At 32.7% G+C, this 26,708-nt stretch overlaps 2 protein-coding genes across 3 annotated transcripts; one reads left to right on the top strand and one right to left on the bottom strand.

The window, feature by feature from the left end:
* The first annotated feature begins 10,707 nt into the window (after positions 1-10,707).
* LOC132285415 (uncharacterized) lies at positions 10,708-11,924 on the top strand. Its single transcript, XM_059787599.1, has 2 exons — positions 10,708-11,039; positions 11,159-11,924. Exon 2 carries the CDS (start codon positions 11,169-11,171, stop codon positions 11,697-11,699), a length of 531 nt encoding a protein of 176 aa, XP_059643582.1. The 5' UTR covers positions 10,708-11,039; positions 11,159-11,168; the 3' UTR covers positions 11,700-11,924.
* Positions 11,925-14,041: 2,117 nt separating this feature from the next.
* LOC132285413 (aldehyde dehydrogenase family 7 member B4) lies at positions 14,042-22,482 on the bottom strand. Of its 2 annotated transcripts, none has more exons than XM_059787598.1 (15): positions 22,419-22,482; positions 21,948-22,088; positions 21,156-21,242; positions 20,853-20,984; positions 19,870-19,942; positions 19,457-19,479; positions 19,302-19,365; positions 18,453-18,498; positions 17,282-17,462; positions 16,237-16,413; positions 15,983-16,147; positions 15,098-15,238; positions 14,884-14,981; positions 14,502-14,651; positions 14,042-14,284 (listed from the first exon to the last, which is right to left on the bottom strand). In XM_059787598.1, exons 2-15 carry the CDS (start codon positions 22,080-22,082, stop codon positions 14,230-14,232), a joined length of 1,527 nt encoding a protein of 508 aa, XP_059643581.1. In that variant the 5' UTR covers positions 22,083-22,088; positions 22,419-22,482; the 3' UTR covers positions 14,042-14,229. The 2 variants fall into 2 exon arrangements, with proteins under 2 accessions (XP_059643581.1, XP_059643579.1); XM_059787596.1 differs by lacking the exon at positions 22,419-22,482 and adding an exon at positions 22,251-22,410.
* Between the last annotated feature and the right edge of the window lie 4,226 nt (positions 22,483-26,708).

The raw sequence follows: 26,708 nt of genomic DNA on the forward strand, positions 1-26,708 counted from the left end.
GATGCCGACTTTGCCAGATGTAGAGTTGATAGAAAAAGTACTAGTGGCACTTGTCACTTTCTAGGTCAATCACTAGTATCTTTGTCTTGCAAAAAGCAAAATTCCGTGGCTTTGTCAACGGTGAAAGCCGAATATGTGGCAGCCGAAACTAGTTGTGTCCAAACGCTTTACATTAAGCAACAACTTGAAGACTTCAGACTTAAATTTGACACATTCCCATAAAATGTGATAATACGAGTGCTATTTGTATTTTAAAGAATCCTATTTTGCACTCAAGAACGAAACACATTGAGATACGATATCACTTCATTAGAGATAATGTTTCAAAGGGCGACATTGAATTAGTCTTTATAAGCACCGATAAGCAACTAGCGGATATTTTTACCAAACCCCTTCAAGAGGATACTTTTTGCTTCATCAAAAAAGAGCTTGGAATGGCATATGAGGAGGATGTCCTTTCCAGCAGCTAAAATTGTGATAGAAGGTATTTCGGCCGAGGAGGATGTCCTTTCCAGCAGCTAAAATTGTGATAAAAGGTATTTCGGCCGGCCGAAAATCACTTATCAGTTGACCGAAATACACAGGTTTGGCCAACCGACGTTGTCTTGTCAGCCGACCGAAAGTTAGATCTGTGAATTTAATTAGGGTTTCAAGCCTCTCTTTGGTCATTTCATTTTAGGGTTTCTCTTCCTATTTTCACCTCTGGTCTCTCTCTCCCAAGTCTCTCCATCTTCACGACTAATTCATTCCTTCCAATTGGATCACACACTAAATCTTAATCTCATTGTCAAAATCATCCTCGTTGGTAAGTTCATCTCTCCATAATCATCTTCTCACTTTCGTAATCCACTATATTTATATGAACATATCTGTCATGCACAAATTCTAAGTTGATTTTGTGGGTTGATGTTATGAAATCCTAATCTCATCCTATGTGCTCATCTTAGGGTTTCCATTTATCTTAATCTCATATTTGCAAAACCCTAATCTCATTCTGTTAAAGTTTCCTTTTGCGCAAACCAGAAATCGAATTAGGGGTTCATCGTGTCCTTCTAAAATTATTCAATTGTGGGTATCATGTAGGTCTAAATCAACCTTGGGATTTCAACATTGTTGTAATTTCAATCATGTTGTAATTTTATTCTGCAAAACCCTAGATTTCACTGTGCTTAAGATTTGGTGATTTCCAAATCTCAGTATTCATTGTGTTATCCTTAAGTCTGATTTGTGCAAAACTTCGTGGGTTTGCATTGGATTTGATTTTGCCGTATTTTCATCTTATCAGAACCCTAAAATTCCATTAAGGCATGTTCAGTGTTATTATTGGGGTTTTTATCCTATGAAATTAAGGTTTTCATTCATTCACTCTTTCAAACTTTTCTAAAAACTTCTGTGATTGACTGTATCTACTTGTTTATTCTCTATCAAAATTTATTTAGGCATTTAAATCATTTTTAGATCAATTTGATGTAGGATTTCTATCAAAATTGATCTGTGTTTGGGATTCTCTATTGATTAAAAAAATAATAATAATAAAAAAAATGGAATTTTCCAAAACCTCAAATCATGTCATCTTCTGAGCCTAGGAAAAACCCCGTTCGCTTTCAAAACAAACGAAAGAAAACTAGCCATACTAAACAAGCCGAGGCTAGCAATGTCGAGCCCCTGCCAGTTTCCAACCTTGCTCTTTTTAAGAATCCAACCATTAAAAATCTATTTGACACTAAGTTCCTTCATAGAAAAGTTACTTTCGGGAAAGTCTTGTCAAAATCCGAGTGTGAGGCCCTTCATCTCAACACTTACGAACTCTTTGATGCCAGAGGGTTCGGCAACTTTGTATTTATGGATGTCTCTTTCTACCCTCACTTAGTTCGTCTCTTTTATACTCATCTTGAAAGAATTCCACACTCTTTGAAAATGGAATCTTTCGTTGGGGGTACTTCCTTCACCTTAGACATTCCTACCATTCGCTCCATTCTTGACTTGTCTAAGGGTTCCATCAAATATTTTACCACATTCACATGGTACCAAGGGGAGGGATTCAATAAGCTTGAGACCATACGGCAAATGAGCTACAATAAGCTGATCACAAATACTCAAAAAGTTCACGTTAAACAACTTACTTTGGAAGCTTGGGTCATTTACAACATCATCATGTATAACATCCTTCCAAAATCCGGAGGTCACTCGGATGTCTCATACATGGAGGCCTTCCTCATTTGGTGTATCCTTAATGGTAAGGATTTTGATCTCGCTTTTCTCATGTTTCATTATATTTGTGACTGCCAACAAAGTGAAGACAAACACTTGTTTTATGCTATGCCCTTGAGTTGTGTCTTTCATGCTATGGGGGTATCGGTTGGAAGGGAAGTAAAAAAGGATCAAGGGCCTAAAAACAAACTTAAATCCACCACTCTTGGGTTAATGGGGTTTAAAAAGGACCGTGATGGGCAGTGGTACAATCCTATTGAGATGGCATGGAATGAAGCTTTAGAGAGAGAAGAACTTGGGGACGATGGGGAATTTCTTATCCCTCCTAACATTCTAGCCCCTGCCATCCATAAGGATGATGATCAAGATGACCCTCCTCCAGTTGATCCTCCTATTCCTATGCCACCTCCACAGACCGATCCGGTTATTCTCGAGCTCCTCACGCAGCAAAATGCTCTTCTACATGAGCAAATTAGCATCTCTCGCCGAACTGAAGCTAAAGTCAATGATATGGTTGGACGACTAGACACTATTGAGGGTGATGTCGACTCCATCAAGAAGAATCTCGAGGAACTGCATATGGCTGCCGATCTTCCTCCTTATTGAGGATTTCTATGACTTACCTTCCTTTATTTTTCAGTTTTTATTTTGCCTCTATGCTATGTTTTCTTTTTGAGGATGACCAAAAGGGGGAGAAAATGTAGTTGATGTTTGTTGACAAATTGGTTTATTTTGGTGGTGTTTGGCTGAAGTTATGTTGATGTGTTGTTGATAGTTTCTTGGTGTTGACACAGGTTTATTTTGGATAGACTGTTTATGTTGATTTTGGATAAACTGTCTATTTTGACTTTGGACAAACTGTTTATTTTGCTGACATAGTTCATGACTATTGTACTCATTTTCTAAATGTCAATGTTAGTCTCTATATAATTCTCTGGATATGCCTTCTTGTCAAATTTAATATACAATGTATAAAAATAAGGGGAGACTTATATGAAAAATGCCTATTCCCAGTTGCAATCTTAAATTGTCTTTAATTACCTGCTATGAAGTGCAAATGAGCACAATGATAGGGGGAGCATATTTAAATGTAACTCCACTTATTTTTAAAACACATCAATGTTTTTTCATCATAAAAAAAGGGGAGATTGTTGACCCTAAGACCAATTTTGACGATCACAAAACATTAATTGTGTTTTAAGAACTAACATTTGCCTTGAGAATAAATTAGTCATTAGAAGTCTAAAAGTGAAGTGAAAAACTAAAGCCAAGCAAGATACATTCTATGCTCTCCAAAGACAAAAGAAAACAAGTCATTCACTTCCAAACTCCAAAGATGAAACACGGAAAAGAAATCAAATCTGGCAGTTCAAATGGGGTAGATAGGTTTAGTGGGCGCCATAGAATCAAATGTTAAAGTATTTTATGAATGCGATGAAGCTCATATCCTAAAATTATTCATTTATCATATCATGATTTGAATGGCATTATATATTGTCCAAAATTTATTTGAAAGCCTAGATACAGAGAAGCAAAATAGAGGATCACACTTAAGATCCATAACAGTGAGTTGGTTTTGGCCAAGAGACATTTCGGCCGACTAAACATGATGTTTCAGCCGACTGATAAGGGTTTTATATGCATCAGCTGATCGAAGAATACTCATCAGCCGATCGATAAGAAACTTTCTTAAAGTCCCGAGAGCAGTGACTTTTAACAATCGTTTCGACTGACCGACGATTGGGGATCAGCTGGTTGACGAGAGGGTTTCGGCCGACCGATGATACTCCATCAGCCGATCGATACATAGTCAATTTCAAATCAAACGGCTACCTGCGAACTTGGATTATTGACACCTGATCTCCAATAGCTATATTAACCTCCAACAGCTATATTGACCTTCATTCTTTATAAATAGGAGTTGCAGCTTGTGTTATAAAGAGACACCCATTGGAGAGTAATTTGAAGCGCATTCAAGAATTTCATTCTAGAGCATTCAAGGTAATCATTTGATCACTCATTCCATATCTCTTATTCTCTCATATCATATTAGAGATTTGAGTTTCATTTCATTCATATACTTACTCTAGTTGTGAGCCTACAATTGTAAATCTATCTTGAGAGAGAGATTCAATCTTGTATTTCATTTACATACTTTACTACAAACTTGTAAGGGTTGGTGTGACCCAAAAGAAGGGTGTTCTCCTATCAAAAAAGAAAAGCAAGGGCTTGCTTCATGTAAATGTTTGCTTTCCACCACAAATGAGAAGCTCTAATGGTTTGGGAAGTCTCAAGAGGGATCTTAAGCCGATGAGTAGGAGTTTCCGAACCTCGCTAAAAATTTTCGTATCATTGTTTGCAATTTCTTATCCTTATTTCTCTTACATTTATGATTTGAATTATTATCTACTTTAATTGATTATTGAATAATTGTTTATCTCTAGTTGAAATTGTAAATTATTTTTTTGTTAAAATTGGTCATTGATTCTATTCACCCCGTTTTAGAGTCAATTAGTGTCTAACAATGTAAAATAATTTATCGAAAATTAATAAATAAATTATTTTTGTTAAATTTTAATATATATTTTTTTATAAATATTTTACAATAATTAAATATTAAAATATTAAAAAATATTTTCTAAAAAAATATTTTACATATAAACAAGCGAGCCTTAATAAAAGACAAGACTTTTGTGCAACTTGCACTTTAATACTATGGGTCATTTGGAACTGCTGACAAATTGCTGACACATATTTTGATGTGTGAAAATATAAAAAGACTTTTTGTATTTTACTTTTATGTGGACTCCATAAAGCTGTTAGTATCCGTTTTGAATGAAATAAATGCGCAAAACTACACACAAGCCTTTTTTGGCCAATTATTTGAGACTGATTGATTGGAAGATCTTAGTCACAGATTTGCCAGATATTTCTACGTGTTTCTCTTAATTATTTAGTTCTGGTCCCATCACTATTCTCATTTATTTTCAACCACTTGATGTGAATACATATATATATATAATATATACACACACACACACACACATGATTAGGACTAATAAAAAAACGTAGCTTGTAGGCTAGTAGCTATAAGCAATATCTTTCAACGTACAGAAGTATGAAAACTAAGCAAGCAACACTTGACCGAGGGACCTTTCTGAACCAACCAAGTTATGAGTTCAGACGTGGCTCTAACCACTACCTCTTATCTTCTAGAATGCAACTCTAAAATTAATTCTTCATAATTCAATTAATTAACATGTGAAACACATTTTTAAAAATAATTGACCGGAATGACTCCATCCACAAAGTTTGATACGACCTATCAATACGATTTAAACACGATATAAATTAAAAAAAATTAAATTAACTTTAAACAGATTCGAATCGTAAACGGATCTACACAATTAATCTGTTTAGTTAATTAATCATGTCGTGTTTAAGTTGAAGAATTCAACCTGTGTAATTCGTTTATACCTGTTTAACTATACGTGTTATAAGTAAATTTCTATTTAAGTTACAAAATAACTATCTAAATTTGTATCTTATCATTTATTCTTTTATAGATTAAAGAGTATTTAATAATTTGGTTGTATTGGAAATTATATTTTTTTAATATTTAATGTTTGATTGAGTATTATTAATAATTTAAATAACAAAATATTTAATTTTATTAAACAAGTTATTAAACTGGTTACATATGCAATACGGTTAATAAACAGGTCGGATTAATGTTGAGGATTCCTGACACGATTATTAAACGTATCGTGTTCGGGTTAAACTGTTTAGTAAAATACTCTTAAATCGATATGACACGATTACGATTTGCGAACACGAATTATTATCCCTATATTTGCGTGACTTTCTTTAGCTCTCAAATTTGAAAGATTATAATATATTCAAGCCACTCTTATCTTGGAATTTTTTGTTATAATTACTTTGTTACTGGTTGGTGTGAACCTTTATGTGTGTGTGTGTGTATATATATATATATATAAATAAAACAAGGAAAATGCTATTAGCCTTATAAAAAAAAAGATATTAGCCTTACAAAAAAAAAAAAAAAAAAAGATTTGGATCCTATCCCATTATTTCTCTATGCAATTAAACATCTCTAAGTTTCCATCCAACTAATTTTTTTTTTTTTTTTTTTTTTTTTTTAGTGGTGTACTCATACACACTTATCTCTTTTGAGACTTAAATTCTTGACTTTTTTTCGAAAAGTAAAAGATTGATACCGTCATGCCACTAACCCGTTGATAGTACGTTGATTCCCATCCAACTATCATAACACGTTGGAGATTCGTGAACGAAGAATGTGAGAACTCAATGTGTGTTGTTTGTCTTAATTTTTTAACCATATTTTCTAAATGACTGATAACAATAATTGACAAATTGCTCTCCTTGTTTAACATGATGGGGAAAAATATATATATATATAATTCATGAATTTTGTATATATAAAATTGCTTTAAACCCTATGTTTTCCAAGATGTTTGGAGAGATCGATAGGGTATATGACCTAGTGTTTGATACCATCCGCACAACACACAAATTCGTAACCTATGGTTTCATATTCTAAACTTTTGCCAGTACATCAAATAATGATTCAGAACGACGTGTGTGTTTATATACATACAGAGAGACACACACAAATACATGTACATAATTGATGAAAAAACAGCTATTCAAGGATGAAGCTAGGTTTCGCCTCTTGCCGATCTGTATATCCCATGTTTTTTGGTCCTACACTCGTAACATAATGTTGCGTGAATGCAAGTTTATCATATATATATATATATATATATACATGTGCTTCAATTCATAACATTGAATATTGCCTTTTTGTTATAAAGATATAGTTATGGGGGGTGCATATACATGTGAGCAGTTGTTTTCAATTCTTGAAGGTTTCATTTGGGGTAGATTTGGTTTCACACCATCCCTTTGTGCTTGGTCCATATTCATTATTTGAAAACAATATGAATGTGACTTGTACCATGATTGGCTGCATCGAATTCGTATTTTGAATTTGGGAGCAGAAAAAATTTAATACAAATTTGAAGTAAACTTTATTTAATTTCAATTTCAAGGCGACAATTTGATGCTCTCAAATTTAATATTAGTTGACCAATTTATATAGATAGTGTTTGGCCACAAAAATTTAGTTCGTTCCGAGTGGAAAGGTGGAAGATGCGGGCGTACCAGGTTTCACCGAGAATTCAATTGAAATGGAATAGTGCCAAACTATATTCCAAATCTAGTCTTGAGAGGCTTGGAGATCAGGCGATTGTGGAGCATTTGGAATGATTGTTCTCACTAGGTTCCTTTTGCCTTTGTGGAAGAGGACTTCGGAAATGGAAAGATGGAATGGAAAAAAAGATGGAAATGCTTGTTGAAACTGCTACTAGAATATTGAAATGAACTTAATTAAATGTCTGAAATTTATTAAATTAGAAACTAAAGTACAAGTTTTAGAAATTAAAAGAATTGAAATATATGTGCGATAAATTAAAGTGATTGAAAAGTAAGATTACACTATGAAAAGATAAAGTACATGAACTGATATAAAGGGTAAATGAAAATAGGAGTTTGATCCGTGTGGAGACGTTCTTTAATTCTGTTCAATTCTTCTAGTTATAGTCAGTAACAATTTTATCTATTGTTGAGATGCTTCTAAGTGGAATGTTTGATTTTTGCGACGTGTCCTAGTGTTAACACTTGTAAGAATATGATGTCTCATAAATTGTTTCTTTGAATTAAAGATCAACACTTTTCCTCTTTTGTTTTGAAAAACTATACAGCTCGTACATATAGTCATCCTTATTTATGTAAGTGAAAAATATTACAAACCTTTCCTATCCAAGAGAATATGGATGTGCAATTTTGACAAAATTTTTAAAATAGCAGGTTGATTGAACAATTCAAATAAAAATAAGAGGATGGTGTAAGTATGATCGGTGAAAAAATTATTAATTAGCAATTAACATTTATTAAAAATAAATAAATAATTTGGCCGGTCTACCTATACCTACAGGTCCTACAATGTGTCATTGGGGAAAGCAATATATTGTTCTTATGTAAGTGCCTTGTTTGGATGGTTGGGGGGAACAAAAAGTTGGGTAAACATGAAAATATAACTAATGCCAACTCTCGAGCTAAATGAAGTGAAAAAAAAAATCCAAAAAACACCAAAACAAACACGCCTCTGTGTATGTTTAGAAACAACTAACTTTTTATTCTGTATTACGGCTGTTGGGCACTATGAATTTTGTTATTCATGGTGCCAGGAGTGCTAGAGCCTTGTGCGAATTAGGTAGTTGTTTAAGGCCCGATTAATAAGAAGGCCTCATAATTTTTTATTTCTTTATATATTATAACTTTTTTAAAATAATTATAATATTTTCTTTAATTATTAAATTTTAACGCATAGAGAAATTTGATAGTTGACCTAAAAGATTTATATTTTTTATCTTTTTTTTGAGGGCCCCAAAAAATTTTTTTTTGTATATTATAACTTACCTAAATATTTTATTTTCTTATATTATTAAACCTCAACAAATACAAAATTTAATAGCATGCCCAAAATATTTCTATCCTTATATTATTATTATTATTTATTTTGCTCTCTCTCATCTTCATTACATCACCATACACACACACACACTGAATATTATATATATATTTAAGTAAAAATTGGTGAAACTTTCTATATTTTTTTAAGACTCCTATTAACTTTTTTTTTTTCTCTCTCCTTATATATTTTTCTCCTTTCTCATTATAAGTTTTTTTTTTTTTTTTTTTTTCATCTTCTCTACTGTTACAATTCACAATCTCACTCTATGTGAAGATTTTGAATACACTTATATTCTATTAAAGAATTTATTGGAGCATTAGATCAAATTATTTGATATCAGTTTCTATTATTTTATAATTTAAATTAGTTTATAATTTTATTAATTTTTGTTATCATAAAATTATATATTTTATTTATATTGTTAAATGTGACTATTAGAAATCACATAGCCAATTAATTAACAATGGAACCAAAGTTTGAAAAAAAAATAGTGATAGGTTTAAAAATTACTAAACAAATAATTAGTATATTACTGGCATAAATATATGATTAGATTTAATTAAAAGGCTACTTTATTTTTTTTTAGCCTAAGGCCTCAAATTATTTTGAACCGTCAATGCATATATATATATATATATATATATATAATGCATGCATGCCATTAGTCTGTCATATGAACAAACCTATGCTTCATAGTAGCATTAAAGCTAGCACATCATATATATATATATATATATATATATATATAAAGGCAATACACAATATGAAAACCTTTCACTTCAACAAGACCTCATTTGGGGTAGTGTGGGGTAGGCCTTTCACAATCTCTTCAATAATTTCACACCATGCCTTTGTGCTTGGTCCAAATCTATTATTAAGATTATGATATATCAATATGAATGTGACTTATCATTTATTGGAATGTCCCCGTGCCCCAAAATAATAATGTAACGGACCTCACATAGTAATTTAGGGTACAATGAAATCAAACTTTCTGAATTTGTAAAAGATTCACATTTTCTATTTTGTTTTGAAAATTTATCACATAGAACTAATGTGTATAAATTCGTCCTGATGAAAGTGTTAAAAATAATACAAAACTCTCTTGTATGAAAGAGAATATGAATATGTAATTAAACAAACTTTAAAAAAAAAAAAAGCTGATTGTATAATTAAATAAAAGTAAGATGGTGATGTAATTATGATCCGTGAAAATATATATATATATATATATATATAAGAAAAATATATACTCATTCACACATTTCATTTTGCTCCTTTAAAGACTACTTTTAAAGGTAACAAAGATACCATTAGACCACAAAATTCTCAATATTAGTGAATATATAATTATTAACTAGCAATTAACATCTATTAATTTTGTCCCCGTTAAATTTTATATTTAATTTTTAAGCTCCCGTCACATGATATCAATAAAAAAATAAAAATGTGTTACATGATGGATAATACCCTTTTCATTACATGTGCAAAAGTCAAATTTATTAGATGATTTCAATTAAATTTTCCTAATTAACCTTGCATAAATTGTTAAATAATCAAAATGGACAAAGAATAATAAAATATTAAAAATATATATTAAGAAAAAAAATTAGTAGAAGGAAGCTGAAATAAGCAATACTTAATCATTGGCAAGCTGGCAAATAGTAAAATAACACATGGGTGGTTTAGACGTGTTACACCATTATTGGTCTTCAAAGCACAAACCATCAATTCAAACATTATTTGGTTAGATCAAGTCTCCAAACTGAGAGATAATGCTGAGCTGGCAAACTTCAATCTACGGCCAGAAATCATTGACAGCGTGGATCGCTGACGTGATCCACCCTCCAGACCGCCAATCATTGGGCCCTCTTGTCTGGATACACGTATCAACTCTCTCTCTCTTTATATAGAGCTTTCTCTCTCTAAAAACTCTCCCCTCCAACGCAGCGAACCAGCAAATGTTCTTGTTATAATAAGAATCTAAGAATCGATAAATTGATTCTCTCTAAAGCTAAACATAATCTTCTGAATTTGATTTTCTTGAGAGAGAACGTGAGAAGAAAAGAAAATTCCTCTGAAATGTCTCTGTTGTATACACTTTTCATTCCTGAAGAATTCAAAGTCGAAGAAGGAGAGTGGGAAAAAGAGAGATAAAAAGAAGATCAAATCAAATAACAAGCCAAAGAAGCGAAGCAGGGGCAGATAAATAGATACAACAAATTGGATAAATTTCCTTCTGCTTCTGCTGGTAATTCTCGATGATTTTTTTTTTTTTTTTTTTTCTCTGCTTGATTAGATTTGATTTTTGAATTAATGTTATATATGGTAACAAATGGACTTTGATTGATTTGATTTTCCATAAATTAGGGTTTTGGCCATGTCTGCAACAGTGATCAGCGATCCGATGGCGTTGTCCGCAACAGAATCACAGCCAGTTGCAGCGAAAATGGCAGCTGAGATCGAAATCGAGTCGGCGAAATGCGATTGTTGCGGATTGACGGAGGAGTGCACATTGGGGTACATAGATCGAATTCGAGAGCGATATCACGGGAAATGGATCTGTGGGCTGTGTTCGGAGGCTGTGAAAGACGAGATGGTGAGATTCGAGAGGCTGATCAGCACAGAGGAGGCCTTGAATAAGCACATGAACTTCTGCAAGAATTTCAAATCAGAAAGTCCGCCTTCGGATCCGACGGCTCACCTGATCTCTTCGATCAGACAGATTCTGAGGCGAAGTCTGGATTCTCCGAGATCGTTGAGGTCGATTCCGAGCAGTCCTCGGATAAGAGACGGTGAGATTGACGGAGTGTTGCGTACTCGATCGGAAAGTTTTATTCCTACTCTGTCTCTGGTGGATTCATCGTCATATCATATCAACAGCAAGAGCAAGAAAGAAGACAATGAGTGAAAAATCAAATAGAAAGAGAAGGTTGTAAGTTTTTAACTTTCATATCACTCGTTGAAATGAATTAAAAAATAAAAATAAAAAATAGGTGCTTTGTTTAGTTGTGAGGGTCAGTACAGAGCGATTTATTCTTATTATTTTTTCATGATTTTTTTTTTTTTTAGTATATATTTGCGTCTGTAATTGTGTATATATGCATGTGCTTATATATTTACATATTTGTCTATATACTTGTGGTGTCTCACTGGTCACAAGTTGCAGGCACTTATATGTTTTCTATTAGTTGTGTACAGGTGTTTTGAAATTGAAAGATATACAAAGGAAAAAAATTTGTGGATTTGAAAACCAAAAGCACCGAGGATCTGCAACGTGAATAATCTTTGATAGCATAGTCCAAACTTTTGAACTGGAACTATTTTTTTATTCCTTTTCATTTTCAAAGTTAGCCAAGCTTGAAAAGTCGCAATTCAGCTGATTTTGATTTGAGTAGCAATTCAGCTGATTTTGATTTGGATTGGATTCAAATGGGGAATAATAAGTTTATGGTTTGATTGAATGGACAGCGTTGGCTTTAGATGTTGCCCTTAGGCATCCTAATGACAGCAAACCACTTTAGTAATGAAAACTAGTTAGTAGTACTTTGGAATTGGTTCTTTGTACTCACTTATGTGGTGTGTATTACTTTTTTTAAGATTCTCCAAATTTAAGAGCAGCTTCTAAAAACAGAATATGGTGTCTTTTGTAGGACTACATTCACAACTTGGTTGAACACTAAAAGACTTCTAATTGTTTTTTTAAGTCTATGTGACTGCGTGAGGGTCCCCTGTGTTTTTTTTTTTTTTTTTTCCATTCTCCAAAGTTCAAGTAAGACACGCACACTTGCAATATTCCTCCTCCTACCAAGGTTCCGACGACTTTCTCTTTAGGCTGAGTACTCTCCTTCGTTTAACTAAATGATGCTATGTATCTACTAGTTGAGAGGGGTAGCTATTTCCTTAGGGTAAGGAAAAGTAAAAAACACACTCATATACCTACTTTTGACTTTATGCAAACTTCAACCTTGTCATTTCCTTTAAATCCTTTGAAATGTGAGAAAGTACAATTAGGGATGGCAACAGAACGGTTTAGGGCAAAAACACCATTCCCATCCCCGCTTTAAATAACTACCCTCATTCCCGTCCAAAACAATTTAATAAACAGGGTAGGACGAGAACATGTTTTAGGGTAGGACGGGAACATGTTTTGTAAAGTACTTTAGTAATTGTATTACAAATCTAACAAAACTAAATAATGAAAATAAATTTTAAACTATGGTAATAATTCTTTTTGTCTTAAGCGGATAAAAATAATATTCAACTTCTCAATTGGAACTATTATTGTAGGAAAATCAAAATTATAAAAGTTCTCAAATAATAATATTGCAAAAGGATATTTAGTAATTGGAATAGAATAAACTAAAATTTGTTTAATATAGCTAATATTATTGAATATAAAATAATAGATAAAGACAAATTTGTAATATATCACTATAAAGTATAAATGGAGCGGGCGGGGGCCTTTCCCCATTCTTGGATTTTTAATCCTAATCCACAGCACTGCCCTAAAATCATTTAGTTACTCTCGTAACCTTTCTATAAGGAACGGAATCCACATCGCTGCCCTAAAATCATTTAATTACTCTCATAACCAGATCATTTGTAATACATTTAATTACTCTAAAACCAAGCATGATGGGATAGTTTGTCATTCTTAAGTACAATAGATAATTTTTATAGAGTTTTTCTAGTAGTCCACTGTTTTATTGTTATTATTATCACAACTAAATTCCACCAGAGATGTGATACTGGGGCTCCAAAAAATAAAAAACTTCAGTCACTACACTTATAGGATAACAATATTAAAGCAAATGCATTTATTTCTAAAGGTTTTCTTGGAGTGCTAATAATCATTTTAAATCACACGGGGTTATGGCAAATTTAAATAGTTTCTCTTTTTCTGAAAATGACAATGAATTTTCCTGGCACCAAGCATACGCATTACAGCACTGCCATTCTGTAGATCTATGCCCCACAGACAGCAGCTTCTGGTAAAAAGGGTTCTCAGTGCAAGGGCCCCATCACTCATGGGAGTTTCAAAATCCAAGTGGGCCTGACCCCTCTGCTTGACTCAACAACCACACTGTGACACTACCCTACCATTCGTCATCACTAATGGGAGTTTCAAAATCCAAGTGGGCCTGCCCTGTGCTAGGCCCAGCCACTCTATCAACCTAGTGTACACCACCTCATATAACAGGGTAAAACTATAGGCCCTATAATGTCAATTGGAGCCAACAAATACGGGCATGCAAAAAACAAAACAAAGATGTGAATTTTATTTATTCAGTGTTTCCTTTTTTATTTAATTGCAGGATACTACAACCAGAACCAGCCTGACATACGAAATCCCCAAACCACCTAAGCAGGAAATTTTGATTTTGCTACATGCAACCACAGAAATTAACCAAAAGATACGACATAGCTTTAGTGATCGCCTAGCCAAAGTTGATTCCTTGTGCCAGCGGTAATTCACTTCCATAATTGATTGTACTGCAAGAGAATCAAAAAATTAATTGAGCGGGCTAGCACAACATGTACGTACTTGTGAGAGAACTAATTAGACAAAACTTACACCAAAAGACTCCCTTGGTGAGATGGTTAAATTCTAAACAGGAAAATTTTGTTTTTCCTTTTTGTCGTACCGGAAGAACAAAGGAATTAATATGATAATCAGAACATCATCATCTAAGAAGCTAATGAGAGTTACCAAGTTGCGCGTCTCATGTACTGTTTCCAAGAGTCGCTTCCTGCTTCACGGCCACCACCTGTTGCCTTTTCCCCACCAAAAGCACCGCCAATTTCAGCACCATTTGTTGGTATGTTTACATTAACAATACCAGTGTCACTTCCTTGAGGCCTGCATCAATTATAGAATGGTAAATACCGGTTTAAAACAATATGCTATTTGAAAAGGACCTTAATTTTTTATAAGAAAATTGCAAAAAAGCGTACAAAAAATATTACAGCGCATCAAGTATCTGAAGAAAGAATGTTTACAAGTAGATCTGAATATAAGATATCCAATGGAAACCCCTTTCTTATTAAACTTGACAAGCAGAACCAAACATCCGTGGGCTAGAGACACTCACCCTATCCATTTGAAAATGATCTCAGGTTTGCTAGTAAAGATGGAACTACTTAATCCTTGAGGTACTGAGTTGTTTATTTCAATCGCTTCTGTAAGAGTCTGTACAAATGAGTTCAGTTTCCAAAATTAGAAACTAATAAAAGCATGCACAATGCTTATATGATGGAAACCAAATTTAGCAGTTCTTCTAACAAGGGAATGAAATCTGCTTATACCTGAAATTTCATAACATAGAGAACTGGACCAAACAATTCTTCTTTTACGACATCAGCAGTTGGTGAAATCTCAACTATTGTGGGCTGCACAAAGTTTCCTTCAGACTCTATAACTGAACCACCGGTAAGGATCTTTCCTCCCTGCAAATGGAAGACCAACAAAAGAAAAAAGGATAAACTTATTCCGGAAACAGATTCAGGATCATCTCAATATCTGGTGTAAAAATTAATACTCGAAGCTTCAAAACATGATTGATGGAGCTTCCAAATTGTCATAACCATATTTAAGCAACAAGCAAATAACAATAGTAAGAGAAATAAGTTCATTGATGAGACAGAAGGATGATAAATGGATTTTAAGACTTGAAAAGTGACTTCCTATCTGAATTGTTTTCCATGTGACTTCGGGAGAAGCAAACTAACTTGCATCTTCCTCCTATTATACTGAAAATATCCATCCAATGTACAAAGCTTTAAGCACTGTTTGGTTGGGCTCTGTGAAAGTAATTTTTAGATAAGAAAATAAAAATCTATTCAAGGCCTAGTTTTTAAAAAAATTACTTAACAAAAACCAATAGCACTTTTCATTCTTTGTATTGTGTAAAAAATATAACAATATTTTGTAAATATTATGAAAGAAAACTTATTTCTTGTTTTTGGAGATTCTTGGGGGGTGGCAATGCAGTTGTTCTTGTGGTGGTTAGCAGTGATACGATGAAAAGAAAATTTTGAACGTTTTGATTGTTTAAAAAGGTATGTTACAAATGCAATTCTCTTGCTTTGGTTTCTTTCTATCCACAAACCAAAAGAAACAATGAGGGGAAAAAAAGTTTAAGAAGATAGTAGGTTACAGAAAGAAGCTTAGGCACAAGAGAAAATACATGCCTGAGACTTGATGATCTCTATTCCCTTCTCAAACCTCTCTCTTGAATCACGAGTATGCAGTGGCCCAAGCAAGGTACCTTTCTCTAAAGGATCCCCAATTTTAACTTGTTTGTATACTTCAAGTAGCTGATCAAGTACTTTTTGATATATACTTTCATGAAGTATCTTCAGTCAAGGGGAAAAAAGAATGTGAGTTGATTAAATCTCAGTTCTAAGTTCCACCAAGAAAGTAAATTGCACTAGAAAAAAAATACCAGTCTACGGCATGTTGTGCAGCGCTGACCTGCTGTTCCAACAGCAGCAAACAAAACAGAGCGGGTAGCAAGTTGGATGTCGGCATCATCCATGACAATTATAGCATTGTTTCCACTTAATTCGAGCAAGCATTTACCATATCTCTCGCTCACTGTTTGTCGAACCATTTGACCCACCTACAGTTGAGCATTAAAAGATGGTTCGACAAAGATTGTGATGGATTAATACCAATCAGAGTCACAACTGAAATAAAAACATACGGCTACATACAAAATCAATATAAGCAAATTACGTAAGAATCCACCAAGTACGAAGCACAATGTGCTTTAAAAGAAAACTGCAGTGAATTTTATATGAATGGACAAAATATTTCTACAGTGGTTTAATTTGATTAACAGATAGAAGGGCCAATTGTAACCCCATTACAATGATTCAATACACACAATATAAACTTAAAGTGGTCCCAGGAACACGCATACAGATACCCCATTAGATGATGATAACAACAAAAACAACATTATCGCCGTACAAGTGCCCCCGAAACAGAGAGAAGGCAAATGGCTGCAAGTTATTCAGTACAGAGTTTTTTTTTTTTTTGATAAATAATTCAGTACAGAGTTTTACCAATAGATTCGAAGACATTAGCTTTACATTGAATTAAGTAGAAATGGATAGATATAGGGGTAATGTTTTTGAAAATGTTCTGTCACGAGATTTTTATAGAAGTATATTGAGATTGCAGGAACAAAAAAGGACGGTCAGAAATGACCAAATTATAACTTCAGTCACACTGGTAAAATCTACAGAATGTTTCCACATAAACATACAAAACAAGACTTTTTTGTGGGAAAGAACAAATGCCCCGATAAATAGCTTAACATGAAAAGGAATTAGAAATAAAATTGGAAAAAACAATCCTAAAAAGTGCAGTTTGCCAGAAATTTGTGATTTAACAAAGGATTTGAACATCTACCTCTTTCTGATTGACAAATACTTATGTTTCTCTTTTGGAAATACAGTTCCGAAAATGCAAGGCAGAAGTACCTTTGAACTACCAGTGAATGAAACCAGAGATATGCGAGTATCTTTTGCAATAGCTTGACCAATTTCAGCACCACCACACAAGGAGGTAAAGATAGCACCTGGAAAATTGTTCTTCTCCAGAACCTCGGCCACTAACTTCGTCATTGCTATGGTAACCAAGGGCGTAGTTGGAGCACCCTTCCTGTTTTTCATGACATCAATAGAAGAGTTCAAGCCATAAACATCCAATTTAAGGTAAAAAATAATAATAATAAATAAATAAATCTTGCACGGATATCAGTAAGCATGTATAGAAGAAAAAAGAAAAAAAGTGACTATGTTAGTATTATAAACTTTGTTGGTAACCAAAACATGTACTTAAAAGGAGATCCAGAACAAAAAGCACCATAATATTCCTTTTTTTCCCTTAGAAATATACATCCTTTAGCCAGTGAATAATCAATAGATTATAAGGAAAGCACCTTAGAGTTTTTGACTTTGATGACATACTGACCACAATACTTCATTGAAGCCCAATATCATGTTAGAAGTGCATTTGCAGCTCAGATACAAGACTGTAATTCTTACAATCAAAAGTTAGTCCATGGCAATATTTCTCATGCGAGAATTAACTGTATCCATGTAATAATATGGTGCATTTTCTAATTTTTAGGAGATGTGGGTATTATACGACAGTGCTTTTAATTTTAAATCCATTTTAATCCTCTCAAAAACTGAGATTCTTATGAATTTTTAGCGATAATTCCAGGATTCTTATAGGTTATGGAAAGCTTTCGAGAATTGGTCTAAACATCCATCAAATCATTTAAAACTTAACAATGAAAAAATGATCTACATATTCCATCAGCAGCAATCAATGTGGAGAATAACTTTAAAGTACTCCAATGTAGATTTACTTACTGAGAAAGAGCCCTGAATGTTTAACATAATGGGACAAACAAAGAACATGATATAACGGATTTAGGAAGTTGAGATCAGATATATAATGAGGCATGGCAAATATTAAGCACCTATGAAATATACATGTATGTCAAGCTAAATAACATCAATAATAAAGTAAAGAAAACTTATCCTGGAAAAGAGAACATAAAACCTTTCATTATACATTTCCATGTAATACTTTAATGCAACCAAATATTCCAGAGGACAGAAATTATAGTTATGGACTTACCAAACAACACAATTGCCGCAGACAAGAGCAATGCAAGCATTCCATCCTAAAAACCCACATTTTACATAAAGTCATGACATTAAAAAAAATGGTTCAACTATTAATAAGTCCAGGACAAAAATTTTGGTGACAAGTCTGATATTAAACCAAAATAAGAAATTATTTCAAGTGGAAACCATATCATACCAATACCAAAATCAACATGCTAACAATTAATGGGGAAATCATCCTACATATTAAAATAAAAGTAAAATAAAATTATGCACAATGGGATTTGAAGTATTTCCAGTGTCATGGATGTATTGAATAATTGAATTTATATTGGAATGGTAAAACATTTTTTATTAAAAATTTGACCACACTTATCAACCAAGTGCTAGAAATTATAGTCCCTTCGAGGGAGGCGGAAACACAAAAATCATCCTTTCCAAAAGATGAAATGAACATTCCAAGTTACATGTATTAGCACATAAGCAATGCAAGTATTTAACTTGAATTGCTGAAAAGAATCCCCGGAAGTCACAAAATAAGGTGAATTGTCTCCAATAGCATGCACTAATCCATTGTTAATTTTTTTATTTGAAAAAAAAAAATATATATATATATATATATATATATATATATATATATATATTTTGATCCTTCGTCATGGATATCAAGTGCTCTTTGAGGTATCGGTCGATGTGGGAAGAAAATGTTGCCTGGTGGGATTCCGGAAGTCACACCACCCTAAAGTATACTACCACTATTCTAATGGATGGGGTTTCATAAGTTATAACACCCAAAACGGTACAAAGCTTCCTCGCACCAAAGTAAATGCCCATCTATAGAGAGGGGAATAAAGCTCACCAAGAACAGCAGATGGGAAGTTGAAAGCCGTAATTACACCAACAATTCCAAGAGGATTCCACATCTGTGCAAAGAGAGGATGTCCAAAATTTTAATAATAGTAACAGACCAACCTGTATATTTCCCAATTCCATAGCACAAAACATTCAGCATACCTCTAACATCATGTGATTTGGACCTGTTAACAAAGTAAGCACAATGAATTCAGGACAAACTTCTATGAGACTAGAAGAAACTCAAATATCGGTTTTTATTGTTTGAATGAATAATCTCAGCCAAAGAAAACAATCAACAGCTGCTACTTTGGTTTTGGTTTTTTTTTTTTTTTTTTTTTTTTGGGGGGGGGGGGAGCAGGTAAGTACTCAAACGCACTTTGCCCACACCGGGGCTCGAACCCCTCTCCTCCCCTTTGAGGGTGGGAGTCTATACCTTTGGTATTAGCAAACACCTTTTGTTTCACAATAACAATAAAAAAGAATGACAAAAAAAAGCTTCAAAAAAATTAGAACCACCAAAAGAAGATGGTACTTGTTCCTCTATCTATAGGAAGCACTAGTGTTGGACTCACGTTCTGAAGGTATGATTGATCCATTTAGTTGCCGACTTAAACCCACAGCAAAGTCACACATATCGATAACTTCCTGCAGTAAGAGAGATTCTGATTTTAAGCGTAATAGATGGCGAATTCCTTTTTTAAAAAAATTAAGTAAATTAATTAAATAGTAGGAACTTCAATAAAAGGAAAAGGTACATCACCTATGTGCATTATGGAAATTAAAACTCATAAACAAGAAAGATAATTACATAAGGGTAGTGCCATTCTCACTCACAAATCATACAAATAATTCTTAGTATCAAACATAAAAAAGCAGTTCTGGAAACAACCATCAAGGCACCAACATTGCATAAATTGTAAAACTTTCAGTTCTATGTCTCATTGATAATATCTGCATGTGAGATTTCTTGGTCAGAATAACATTTCTCTTTACATAAAAACTATATTATGGCATGTGGCAGATCATGTAATTTGGACCCACAATTCAATGGGTGCCATCCTTGGGATCTTAAACAATGGGTACTACCTAGAAGATATTTGTGATCACTTCCCAATAGACGTGGATGATAGGTTGATATTTGGATGATGATGCAAATATATGCTGAATGTTTGAGAGGAGCCTATCTAAGTTCTCTTTCTGACCCATGATATCTCATAGACAAGAGTGGAATCCTTTCAGTGAATCCCTTGCTCAACCAACATCAACAAAGTGAAATTAATTTTTGATTGGACAGTAGCAAGTGAATTAAACCCTAAATATATGAAGCTAATCTGTCCACATGAAGCTAGATGGTGATATAGCACCATATCATAGGAATGTAACAGTTCGTATACAAAAAAGACTCCACTATGAGCCTCAGGTAAAGTAGAAATCATACTATGGAATTACTAAAAACAATATGAAAAACACTATGCAATGGCCAGTATTTAGTTTTATAATATTAGCTAACCAACATTGGACAATTTTAGACTAAACAACAAGTAACACAACTTACCTGAACCTCTCCTATTCCTTCAGGAAGTATTTTTCCCATCTCAAGAGACACAAGTCGACCAAGATGCTCGAGTTTGGATCTGAGAGCATCACCAATCTGTCTAACAATCTCACCTCTCTTTGGTGCAGGAGTCTCAACAGGAACAAAAAAAGAAAAAAGTGATTATAGAGAGGAAATCAAGCTTGCAGTTTTACCATTGACTGCTGTGCTATGTGATTATACTTTAAGAGTTCTAAGATTAGAAAATTCTAGGATGCAGAGAATTTCAAAGGAGAATCCAATTTTGATAAATGACAAACTCACTTGCATCCATATCTTTGAAGCTTCAGAGCAAGCCTTCATGCCTTCCTCATAATCTTGGGTGGAAGCTTCCAAAACTTCAGCAATTGTCTGAATGAACAAGAAAGATGAACATAATTCAACAAAGCCTTTTCCCAACTACTTGGGACTGGTTAAATAAATCCTGTTGAATTTTTTTTTCCCGTAAGTTTACATAAATCCTATTGTTCAATACCACAAAGATGACCATTGAATTTTTATACCACTAAAGATGACCATTGAATTGAAATTTTGACATATGGCACAACACCGATCCCTTATTATTATTGCAGAATATGTGCAATCATTTGAAGTTGAGATTAAAATACTTCTTCCTCAGATTCAAGGTCATCATTGTAACAGTCTGCAAGGAGACATCTGCATATTTTTGGAATAGTATAATGGGTTTTTGTGCAAAAATGAAAGTTTGGAGGATTTTCTATGTAATCATGAAAGTTGAGGGGTTTTTTTGCAGTTACCCTTAAATTAAAACCTTAAAATGAAAAGAAACAGAAAGTAAACCATTCATCAAGAGGATCTCAATTTTGATTAATCAAGGGAATTGATAATCTGCAAATTCAAATGATTCTGATACAAAATTTCATATATGTGGCTGAAAAAAAATCAGGATTGTCTAAGTAAGAATCAAAATGTTATCTAACTATCAATCTCCAATTGAGCTTCAATTTCCAAAAAAAAAAAAAAAATGGAATCAAATATACAAAAAAAATTAGTTGCATAAATAAATAAAGTGGAGTGAGATGATAATCAAAATACCTGATTGTTAGCAGGATTCACAGTGGAGATCACTGGACCAGTTCCCTTCCACTGGCCATTCACGTAACAACCCGGATTCTTAGGGCCGAGCCCGATTTCCTTCAGAAACTCGTACTCTTTCTTTGCGAAACTCATCTCAGTCTGAACACATCAAAATTTATCTTAAAAACACCAAAAAATATATATATATATATATATATATGTGCATACAAACAGACACGTTTATGTATGTATTTGTATGTGAGTGTGTGTTTATAATTATGAGAGAAGTTGTAAATGGAGATTCAGATTGGTAATGCGAACCTCGAATAGGATGGAGATAGCTAGGAGAAAGAGTGTGTTATGGAAATTATAAGGGAGTAGAGAGCAGGAATGAGGGGAGAGAGAGAGAGAGACGTATCAGCAACAAATTCTCGGATCGAAGAGGACTTTGTCCATTTCCAATAATTCAGTTCACGGTATGGGGGTTACCTGGACCTGAGGTGTCGAATGACTGCCCGCCTGCCTGCTTCGGTTAATATGGATGCAAAATTGGAAGAATGGTTAAGTGCCTGCTTCGGTTGAGATAAGATTTTTTCAACTCACATTAATTATATTACTATAAATAATGTTTCAAAATTATTTTCTCTACATATCTTGAAGTAAACTCGATATAATAGTAAAAAAAAAAAAAAAAAATCAACAACTCGATATAATATAAAAATACTATTTGTGTTTTTATTTATAGACATTGATTTTGTTGTGCTAGATTAATAAATTACAAAGTACAAATTTTGAACAAGTAAGAATTTAAAAATTAGAGGAAGAAAAACCGAATTAATTAGTATGAGATAAAAAATAATAAAAAAATAAAAATAAAAAAACTTGTATTAACTGACCAATAGAATAGCAATCATATTTATACTATAATTAATAAAATAAACATAAATAATATCTTCACTTTTAATTATAATAGTAGGATTCAATCCAAGGAATTTAGTTAATTTGACTTCTTGGATTTTAGTTAATTTGACTTTTTTTTTTCCATATATTAGAAAACTTACTTATTTATGCAATTACCATTAAATATCCTTAAGAGAAATTACATAATTGGACATCTCGTTAAATAAAACAAAAATCAAAGAAATTGGTACTCCTTCCTGTCAATTCCACTGCATTGCTGTTCGTTCGAACGCCACTCCACCATTGCCATACCCAGTACAACGCCACCTCACACTCTACCATCTTTGACCAATTTGCAGCAATACCTCAATCAAATTAATAATTAGTTGGAATGATTGTGGGAGATTTGGCTTACCTAATTCAAATTGTCACAACCACTACAACTCTTTTATATTATAACGATATAAATTGACTTATAGAAATGGTTAAATGATGATGTATATTTCTTTAAATGAACTAAATTAATATGCTTTGATTTGATTAATTATGAAGGGAATGGACCACCTTCACGTACCGCCACGCTAACCACGGTGGCTGTATATGGAGGTGGCAATGTTGTTGTAGTGCAGTGGTGGCAATGGCGGTGATGTAGTGTATGTGGTGGTGATCATCATGGTGGAAGAGGATGCCGCAATCCAAATTTAATGAGATTAAAGAAATAGATAATTTTTTTTTCTTTTAAAAAGCTATCCTTATGGTCATTTCACAAATAATATCTAATTAAAGAAATTTTAATTTCTTAAAAAAACTTATTTATTCAATTAATTGTAAGATTAATCTTAAGGTTACAATTAAAAATAAGTGTACTCCTCTATGCTCGCACATGTGTGTATATATAGAACTAATATAAAAATATATATTATATTAGTTAATAGAAGAACGATTATATTTATTTGATAATTAATATAATACACCAACTAAAATTAATTTATTAAAAATATATATATGACTAATATAATGATTGTAAGTAAATTGTGCCAAGTTGTCCAATCATTTGATAACGAGAGTCATTCTATGATATCGATAAATATAAGCCCCTTCTTCTCTTCTAATTTACCATTCCCTCTAAATCTCTAACTAGTCTAATATAATGATACACATGGTCTCTTCTCCTATTGGAGACCTGCACTTACCTTAATTATCTTATGGGAACCACCTTGGTCCTTATGAAAATTAATATAATGCAATATAAGGCCTCTTCTCTTATTGGAAATTAGGCAATCTCCTTAATTGTTTTATGATTGCGTCACCCATTGTAGATATAAAAATTCAAATTTTTCACACATGCTATTTTAGAGTTTGAGAAAATAATATTAAATTCTTTTATTTTTTTTCATGACAAGAATGTTTGGAGTTTAGTGTTTAGATGGGAGGGGGAATGAGAGGAGGATGATACAAGGCTGGAGCACAATATTACAACCGCAAGGAGCAATTCAACCCAACTAAACAAGTAACACGATACTTCAAATAATATTAGGTTCCTGCTCTTGTATCTCAATTTTATAATTATAATAAATATGTAGTGTTAAAATATACTGGAATTAAAAAGTGGAATTGTATTTCATATGTTTACAGCTCATTAATGAATGGAGTTGTTTGAAGAGTAAACATAGTAAAATGACAATTTCAAGGAGGTAAAAAATAAAAAAATAATAATAATAAATGACAATTTCAAGGAATATCTCCCTTTATTATATCTTTCTTTGTCTGTTTTGGTTTTTTTTTTTTTTATTATTATTTTTTTTTAACGAATAAGGAATTCCTAGTTTTCTTGCCTAGTCTAGGGCTGAAAATCGTGGGAGTTGAGTAGGTTGGAGGTACAATTCAATTTAGACCCGATTCAACATATAAAATATTTAACTCTAATCCGTCGTCCAACTCTATCTACTTAATCCAAACTTAACTCATCTTTTAATTTCAGGTTAATTTCACTGACAACCCCTCAAGTTTAGTCAAATATTACATTGAAATAGCTTTCGTAAATTATTATCACTTAAGTCTAATTTTATTTTTCCATCATTGACACCGTTAAAATAATGCAAAAAGACAAATTTACCCCTAATTTTTTTAATACAATTTATTCCACAGCATCAACTAGGGGTGGCAAACGGTCGTGTTAGGTCAGGTTTGGACAGGGTTAAATATGGACAGCTCGAATATGGGTTGTGACCCATATTCAATCCACTTGTAACTGGTTAAACATGGGTTGGTGAAAATAGGTTGGGTCAACCCGGCATAATCCACCAACCCGTTTTAAGAAGAAAAAAAAATGTTATTGTTTTGGATAATCTCATTATTATAGTTTTTTTTTATTTTAGATCGATAAAAGCTTGTAAAAATATGTATGGATAATTGTAAATCCTTTAATTTATTTTGAAAATTCTTTAAATTTATATTATTTTATTTTGTGACCAGACGTGCATGAAGGTAAGATATTATACATATATATATATATATGAAATTATCTGTTAAGCTTTTTATAGAATAAATAATTAAATGAATAAATCAAGTTGTCCTATTTTAAAATACAGATGTAAATATAGGTTTCTTTCGAACCGTAATATTACATACACGAGGAGTCCATGATGTAGAGAGAATTTTAGAGATAGAGAATTTGGGATCGTGTGAGAGAATTTTAAAAAAGAATAGGTGAATTTCAATCAAATAGAGGATGTGAAACTAGATCTCGTATATAATTAGTGAAATATGGGTCAAAATGGGTGACCCATATTTAACCCTCTATAAAAATGAATTGAATATGGGTCACCAATTTGACCCATATTTTAAAATGGGTCAATCATATCCATTTTAAAGTAGGACAGATACGGAAGGGTTGGTGGGTCATGACCCATTTTGCCACCCTTAAATTATCAACTAATTAAATATATATTTTACCCCTCATTACTCCCGCCTAAAGAAAAGAAGCAACAAGACCAACTCAAAACCACAAGAACAACAAACAACTAAGGAACGATAATACTTACCCAAAAAAAAAAAAAAAAGGTATAGTAAGACAAAAAAAAATTACATTATTATACTTAATATCTTTGTGAAAGGTACGTCTCCTATAATCAAACCTACATAGCCAGTTATTTAGTTTGTGAAGTATAAAAAAATTCTTCCTTCATCTTTTCTGATACTCGTTTCAAGTCACTCACATTTCTTCCCTTTCTATGTCAATCTTTTAATGATTTTAACATGAAATTTATGTTACTAGTTAGAAATGCCATTAATTTTGCATTGTTCATGGTTTGTTACATAGTAGCCAAAAAAGTTATCTCTAAGGTAAAATTTCCTCAACTGAGATTGGTGATGCACTAGGTGGACATTGAGGTTAAGTTTCAATTACAATGGACTATCTATATATGAGATAAATAAAGTTCGAAAAAGAAAATAAGAATGAAAAAATTAAGAGTAATGATACTTGTACCGATTTATTGCACAAATTTGTTGCACCGAATATTTATGATTGGTAATTTATGCATAGTATATATCAGTGGAGGGTCCCATTTTTTTATTTATGCGATTTGTTGTAATGAATTGTCAGATCTATCCCTTTTAATCGGTCTATTTATGTATAAATAAAGAAGTGGGGCACTCCACTTATATATACTATGTATAAATAATCAATCATAAACATTCGGTACGATCGGTGCAAGTATCATTACTTAAAAATTAATTGGGCTTTGGGAGTTTGACCAATTAATGCTATATTAAATTTCTGAAATATTGAGTGGCCTATTGTACATATGTATGTTCGGTTCAATGAAACAATTAGTTATTCGTGTGTGATGTTTAATGATATTTTAAAATGTGTAG

The sequence above is a fragment of the Cornus florida genome, unplaced genomic scaffold (genome assembly GCF_030987335.1).
Source record: "Cornus florida cultivar Cherokee Brave unplaced genomic scaffold, ASM3098733v1 CherokeeBrave_3.0.0_Hap2_Chr11, whole genome shotgun sequence".
Taxonomy (NCBI): domain Eukaryota; kingdom Viridiplantae; phylum Streptophyta; class Magnoliopsida; order Cornales; family Cornaceae; genus Cornus; species Cornus florida.